The 8,256-nt window shown below is 35.0% G+C and overlaps 2 protein-coding genes across 2 annotated transcripts; both read right to left on the bottom strand.

Annotated features, from left to right (window-relative positions):
- Positions 1-756: 756 nt before the first annotated feature.
- On the bottom strand, positions 757-3,336 carry LOC135086629 (follicle cell protein 3C-1). The gene is made up of 4 exons (XM_063981389.1): positions 3,286-3,336; positions 2,322-2,535; positions 1,808-1,987; positions 757-1,043 (listed from the first exon to the last, which is right to left on the bottom strand). The coding sequence occupies exons 2-4, from the start codon at positions 2,472-2,474 to the stop codon at positions 870-872; spliced, it is 507 nt and encodes a 168-aa protein (XP_063837459.1). The 5' UTR covers positions 2,475-2,535; positions 3,286-3,336; the 3' UTR covers positions 757-869.
- Positions 3,337-4,619: 1,283 nt separating this feature from the next.
- LOC135083449 (uncharacterized) lies at positions 4,620-7,830 on the bottom strand. The gene is given in 3 exon segments (XM_063978192.1): positions 4,620-6,995; positions 7,197-7,367; positions 7,621-7,830. Coding segments are annotated over 3 exon segments (1,044 nt in total). The 5' UTR covers positions 7,730-7,830; the 3' UTR covers positions 4,620-6,231.
- Positions 7,831-8,256: the final 426 nt, after the last annotated feature.

The raw sequence follows: 8,256 nt of genomic DNA, 5'->3' as shown, positions 1-8,256 counted from the left end.
TATTGTGATATTGTATTAACACGTGGCTATGTGGCTGCGCCAGGCCTATTATATTGACACCTGGCCAATTGATGGTGACATGCCACGGGGTCGGGTCGGTAGTTTGATGACCAGTATAAAGAAGGACAATGCTTATAGTTGCCGGTTATGTTATGGTACAAAACCTAAGTCGTAACGTAACCTAAACCTAAACCTAACCTAACCTAAACCTAAGTCTTAACGTAACCTAACTTAGAACTTGTGTTCTGTGTGTTTGATTATAAATACTGGTTATACAAAATACCGTCAAAATGTTAATAATAATTAAGACGTAATTACTGCTAGATTACTCATTTTTATATAAGTTATAAATTGTAACTGGTTGAAAAAGAGGCTGACAAAGGTGACTGAGTTTCTTCCGCCACTTCTTCTCAGCACCAGCCCATTTTGTCCCGAAGTGGTGGTAGGGCAAGCTATATTTGGGACGTGTATAAGTGCCCTGGAAAAGGGCTTTATACTGAATAAACCATTTGAATTTATAATTGGATTTTTAATTTGGAACTTGCTTATTTATTAAACTACAGTATCTATTATAGTCCTATATATTTCCAAGGTATAACACGATATGATAGGAATATAACGTAAAGTATTTTATGCTAGATTTTGCTTATTATTATTCTTCTTTTTGTGGTAACTTTATTAATTAAAGAATCTGCTTTAATACATTAATATTTCCCAATTTACAAATGACTAATGCCCAAAATTCTAACAACCGCAATCTATTAATTATTCAACTCTTTAAATTAAAAGTTTTAAAAATAGAACATGTCAAATTCAAATCGGCCGCGTCACTTTTTTTTCTTTTAAGGCATGAAAATCATACTTAAGAATCAACACTTATGATGCTGGCCATCAGTGCAGCAGAACTCCTTGCCTGCAGAGAAGCTAGTTGGAGTCCACTCTCCCCCGCAGTTCCTGATGAAAAGGAACGCCTTCTCTCTATGAATGTCGCGCTCCACTGCTCCGCAAATGACCGGTCCAGCGCGAGGAAGGTACTTCAGGATCTGGTGGGAATAGATTTTAAATTAATTCTGGATATTAAAATAGCTTATTGAAATTGTATTATTAAGGACAGGTTCATGAGCTGATCAAATTTTTAAGGTCGAAAATAAGGGCGAGTCTAGAATATTAGGCCTACCTATGCAAAAAACTGAAACTTGGCTAATTTTTTTTTTTTCATTAATTTATTTTTTAAAACAAACTGAATTTGCATACTTTCTTCACGCCGCCTTCGATTCGATAGCTCGTTAACGACGCTTGGTTTCGGTCCGAAAGATCAACTAGACTCGATAAGATACATTCTAAAAAAGGAATAAGACTGAGATAATCATTTTTTGTCGACAAAGCTAATGCTACGCACGCTACCGTGCTTGCCTATTTTGGATTACGCCATTGATAATTTGCTCCCACGAAGACTGCACTAAAATAAACACTGCCAAAATTGATGACGTATACGCTTAAAATAACAATGACTAGGTTTAGGGTACTTTACTGTACAGGTACAGGTCTACTCGTGGTTGTACTTTTGTGTGAGAAATAAACTTAATAATGTCGAAATATACCTACACTTTCACGATTCCTATGCTTACGTTTAAGCCATAGATAGACTTACATGCTACGAAAACATCATATCCCTTTAGTTCCTAAAAAAGTACGTCTTACATATTCCTGAAAAGTGATATTTCTTTGGCGAATTCAAGTTACATATAGGAGATCCTTACGTGAGGATCGCCCAATGTATTCTTTAGTAGAGTATTTTGGTACTTACCACATCCAGGCATTTAGTAACGCAATTCTTGAACCCTCCCAAGCCGCAGGGCAAGCTGGGCTCCTCCGTGTCATAAGTGACCACCGGCTCGCCCTGGGGCGGTCCTCTCGGCCGGCCTCTACGACCCTCCTTCAGGCCGACCTGCTGCGACATGAAGACTCCGCATTGGCACGGATCGAGCTGTAATTTAGTCATAAATAGGTTTTTTTATTTTGCTTTTTATCTTGAAGTAAAAACACGCTGTTTTACCAGCGGTTCGCAGAAAATACTTTGAGAAAACTAGGTAGGACGATCAGTTACACGCAGATAGATATATTTTATTCCATGAAGTCCCGATGTTCATGAAGTTATATTTAGTGTTCATCATCATCATTCAGACACAGTATGTTCACTTCTGAACATAGGCCGCCACCCCCAATTACTTTTTTTTTTTTTTTTCAAATAAAAATATTTATTTGTGAAACATGTAACAATATACAGCGCCTTCCTGCAACCTTGATGAGGTCTTGCTTACCTCATCGAAATCTTCGTTCGCCTCTTCATCTTCTTCTGCTGATTTTAGACTTTCGTACTCATCTCTCTTGTGTTTCCTCCTTCTTAAGCCTTCCGTACCGATCACCAAACTCAAGGCAACGGCGACCAAAACTAGGAACTGAAAGCTTCGCATTATTCAGTTTTACTTTGGGCCAAGATTTTCAGGACACACAGGACAGACAGGAAAATTGTACCTGAAGAAAAAAAATTTACGAAATTAATTTGTCGCCTACCTACCTAAATGCGATATTATTACATAGTGGAATGCAACAGTTGGAAGAAAATTACAGGGTCCTTCTCTGCAAACGTGTGATAGTTAGTAGAAAAGACCATGTATAGGGGCAATAAAGTTAGTGATGAAGGGCAATAAAGTTAGTCTTCAAATCCAAACAATTTATTATGAAGGCCTTCTTAATCACAATGACACGACATTGCGACATCATTAAGCCCAGTTATTTAACTAGTTGTGATTAAGTAAGAGCAGTTAACATGCCGACGTCGAGCAAGTGTTAACTACAACAATAAACTTGTCACCACATCCCACTAATGAGTGCTATTCTATTCAATTAACAGTGCGCCATTGGAAATGAATGGAAAGAACTGTTTCTGACATTCCCTTATACCTACTTAATTCCTGAAGATAGAGTAATATGGGTCAGTACATAAGTAGGTAATAGGATACTATGAGTTTTACGTAACCAAGTTATTCAACTTTAGGGTAGAACTAAGTAACTAGTAGGTTTAAACCGAATCGGGTGAACGGAAAAATTTGGGAAAAATCACCTTTACTCAACAGTGGGATACAGTAGTCGTATTTAAGTCTTGTTTTTTGCGGTTTACTTATTAAGTAATTGCAGACAGATTTTTGGTCACTAGTATGCAAACATCTGTCTGTAAGATTAATAAGTAAACCGCAAAAAATAATAAAAGGTCAGTACACTCACCTAATAGCAATTCAGTTCCAAAACTTTCTTCTCCTAAACACCACCCTCAACTACACAAAACAGAATGACCCAGAGTTAATAAACCGGTCCTTTATAAACATCTGAAATAATACTTTTCCGAGGCTACATGCTGACACAGCTCGTTTGCGAAACGTGCTTCCAAAATACTAGACGCTCTCATATACGTGATCAATTTCTATTTACAATAATACTGATTAAATTCATTGATTTCGAGATAAGCATCGTCTTATACATTTTTTGAATTTTTGGGATAGATAGGTAAAGCCAGTCATCACACGTGCTTAGGCGCAGACGACCTGGAGGAAAGAGACTCCCTCACGAGGTGAGACCAGTGGGTAAAGGGATGGGCCGGGGAGCCAAGGAAACTGGTAGACCCGGTAGACCCCTTCTATAAACGCGGGACACCTGCAGGGCCGTCTTTAGCCTACTAGGGGCCCTGGGCCCTCATCAAGGGAGGCCCTTCTCATCTAGAGAAAGATCTTTTATGAGAACAGACGGGGACCTCCTCGATCGCGGGGCCCTGGGCACGTGCCCAGTGGGAAAGAGGGGCCTGGACACCTGGCAAAGTCCGGAGGGATACGTGGGATCAAGGCAACAAATAAATATATAAATAAATATATTTATTTGTTATTGCTGTCATTCGACAAAAACTCGTCGCATATACCTACGAGTATAACCCGTCACCTCACTCGGTGAAAACGCAAACGTGGTCGCCCCAAGCAAACTTGGTGGTGTCGCCGCGCACTGTAGCAGACGAGGCGAAGAAAATCGGCAAGACTTGGAGCGAGATCAAACGCGAAGCTCAAGACCGAACGCGATGGAGGACTGTTGTGGACGCCCTCTGTCCCATCTAGGGGACATTGGACCTTAAGCCAAGTCACCCGGTGCAGCGGTTATACACGAAGTATTATCCTGGGACAAAAAAAGACGGCCAAGTGCGAACTGAACTTGCACGATAGGTTCCATCTGTGTATGCATTCTATCTAATAAATACTTCAGTAAATAGTGAAATATTTTTAAAGCGAGGTTTAGGACCTCCAGAAAAGCCGCGGATTCCCTAAGCTCGCTTTGAGATGTTTGTATGAGCGTAAGGCCGAATCTTGACTGGTAGAAAGACTTATGGTATTAAGTTCGCCTTATCTACTTGCCAATATAAATATTTTAAGAATTAAATAACGTAATAATATCTATATTTATATTTTTAATTCTTTATAATGCTACATTGATCAATAAGGCGAACTTAAAGCCATAAGAGTTATCTGCCAGACTGTGTTTATTAGACATCAACATCAGAATTAAATAAAAGTAGTCAGTATTCCTTATTTACTTTTATTCTCCTTGTACATTTTGTAAGCACTTTGTTTTCAATTTTAGTCAACTTATGAAAAATCTTCCAATTAAATATATTACGAAAATATAAAACAAACCATACAGTTACATAAAAACGAATAAAGCACACTTTGTTAAAAGAGCCGATTATCCCAGCGATATACTGGACGTGATATTAGAAAATATCAATCACTAAAAAAACATGGACATTTTCTTAAAATAATGTAACAGAAATTAATCACAAAACACTTCACAGCCCAGCCGGTCGATCCAATTACAATCTTTATATGTATCTCTCATCATTTATACATAATTTTAAGCATCTAATTCTAGCAGAATTTCAATAAAATTTGAATATTCTAACATCTAATTCATTTACTTATTTTAATTGAATTCTACATAATACTCTGATAGTCTACTATACTTCTAGGTTTGTATTTGTGGACTTCTAATTTATTATGAAAACAAATAATTCACTACTAAAAGTCCAAAGGGTAAACAAGGAAATTATAAGTATGATTTATTTAAAAAAAAAGACCGCAAGCACAATCATTAAAAAAATCTAAAATCAATCAGTGATATTAGAAACTAAGTAGGTATTTTATTCACAATTCCATTAAATGGTAGAAAAATGTGACACATTATGGTACCTTGTCCATAATAACAATGCAAGTGATACATAAGCTAATAAAGGAGGTCAATCGTCATTAAGAAATAATAAACAGAAACAATAAAATTATAAAACCAACAATATTATTTATGTAAAATAACAAAATAAAGACAGATATTTTGTACAAATTTGAATTTTGTCCATTTTATCATTATGGTGCTATGTTCAAGTACGTACATTAGCAAAATAATATGCTTCATAACACATATTTACAATAATTTCCATAACATGTATTTAAACTTATTTCTATTTTCTTTTCATAATCATGTAATAATTACTTCATTTGTCGAAAATAGTTGATGATTATTAATTTTGGAGTAATTATTTTGACATATTTTTGGGTAATCAATTATAACTGCTGGTTGATCACAATGTAACCACAAAATGTTTAAAGTAACAAAAGGATTAAAACAGATAAGTTTTAATAAGTGCTTTATAACGTGAATTAATAATCTTGAAAAATATTAGAGGTATTTAATGAATTAAAGTGATGGACTGTTAATTGATACCTGTATTGACACAAATATCATAATTCAAACCAATATTGTTCTAGAGACTATCAGTCTTAAATAGTTATTGACTATTAATAGTACAATAATGGACAGATTTTCCAAGATTTATATCGAAATCGATTTTGTAACATTATGAAAATGTTTATTAATTTTTATATTATCAATATCATAAATATGTATAGTTAAAACTAAATTGTACTTCGTAATAATAACTAATAGATTCTGTTTTTAATAATTTCACTTACTTAATTGGCACATTATGACAAAATACTAATTGAAACATTATCATTACATTTAATAAATTATTATTTTATTCATAAACTACTGGTTGAAAAAATTGCAGAGTCAAAAGTTGGAGTTATAAACCTTATGAATAAGAAATAACTTATTAATTCAATAAAATATGTCAAAAAGCTAACAGTCTTTGGCTAACATCAGTTTAGCCTCACCTTCAAACACAACCTTTTTTTCTTCCTCGACGATGCAATAGAACTTCACTTTGAGGATTTTCCTCACGTCAACAAGTTCAACACTTATAGTGAGTTTTTCTCCAACAAAACATTTATTGGGGAACTTCATAGTTTGGGATACCAGCACCGTACCAGGCCCAGGTAAATGTGTGCCTATAAGTCCAGCCACTAACCCATTCAGCAGCGCACCGTGAACTATGGGCCGTTTGTTACCATTGTTTTGATGAAGGTAATTATGGTCACTTGTCAGGTTAGAAAAAGCATCCAGATCTTTTTGTGTCAACGTCTTTTGAATCCGTATTTTGTCACCAGCTTTGAAAGCTGTGCTGCTGAATGTAGTTGTGTGTATTTTGCATATTTTTTGGTAGTTTTTATTGTTCACCACAATGTATGGAAATCTATTTGATAGCATTTTGTTCATTGTTAATGTTTCTGTAAATATCAGTTTATATTATCAATCAGAGATTTGGCAGATGTCCTGTAAGAATATAGTAGCCAAATTGGCTAACATTTTATCATCCGATACGGCTAGACTCTGCACTTTCTTAGTTATATCAGATGTATTTATTTCTGACTGTGTCTGCTCATTGAATAGATAAATCAGAGTTGTTATACAGTTAGCAACAGTTTCATTATTTTCAGATTCCAACAAAGCAATGATGGGCTGAAGTCCCATATGATTCAAGATATATTCTGCATTGGCAGGATCTGGAAAAGGTAATGGGAAAATATTAAGATTTGGAAACAATCTTTATTACACAGACAGTATGATTATCATTATACTTTATTATACTATTATATTCTACTGATGACATCATTATTATTTAATTCTTAGAGCCAGGATGCTTTGAGTATCTTAATAAATATTAAGAAAAGTAACGAATTTAGAATTTCAGCTATATTACTCACCTAAACATAAATTACATATTCCAGCACTGGCAAAGTGAAGTAATTTACTGTCTGCCTCATTTTTTAGAACATACAGGAATATGTCTAGGACTCCCACGTCCCTGATGTATCCATAGTTTATTGGATCATAGGCAAAGTTGGCCAAATTAGCTAGTACTTGATATTTGGCATCTGAAATGGAAAGCAGGCGATTCTTTACAAATATTACACGTATACGTGCCACTTTTCATTCATAAATTAATTACTGACACGATCATTTACAAACAAAGAATGATGTTCAAGTTCAAAATTAGGCCTTGAATAAAAGATAGATTAAAGTCCCACATATTAAAAGCTGGGCATAAAAATAACACATATTGAAGCAAAGAACAAGCTATTGCAATTTTTATGCGTTTAATTTAACAAATAAACATTATTTACATACCGTAAGAACTGGAATTCAGATACTCATCCACTAACAAAGACAAGAAGTTTTCCCGATCAGTGCCATTTTCAGGAGTACGCTTTTCTAATTGGGCTCTGCTACTAAACATTGATGTTAAAGATAAACAAACATCAGCAATATTCTTTGAATTTTCATTGCAAATTCATCAATTCTTTGTTGCATTCACACGACAATCGCCATTTTGTGCAATTGACAGATTTGACACTTGATTGACAGTCAGTTGAATGACATTACTTTTTTTTGTTATTTATGTTCGCGGTTTGAGGTAAAATTAAATTGGCACATCATTCTGCCGACGGACAATCCGTGACCAAGTTGTTGATGCAATGTTTTTGTTCTCTCTTGTGTTTTTATGACCATTAAACAAAACTAGGATCTTACAAAATATTTTTAAACTAAAACTGCACTGCATTTCATTCGTGATCGTGATATTAATTTTACCGAAAAATCTGCAGACTCAACATTAAAAAAATTGCCTACAAAAATGTTGAATGTTGCCATGTCTTTGTTGATGTGTAGGGCAAAACACGCGTAAGAGACCCGGCTTTACACCAAACCTTTACAGAATTTAAAGCCAGTTTGGCTTAAAAATGATTGACCCAAGGTTGTAAAACA

Source organism: Ostrinia nubilalis, chromosome 2, assembly GCF_963855985.1.
Source record: "Ostrinia nubilalis chromosome 2, ilOstNubi1.1, whole genome shotgun sequence".
Taxonomy (NCBI): domain Eukaryota; kingdom Metazoa; phylum Arthropoda; class Insecta; order Lepidoptera; family Crambidae; genus Ostrinia; species Ostrinia nubilalis.
This window is presented reverse-complemented; position numbering and strand designations above follow the sequence as displayed.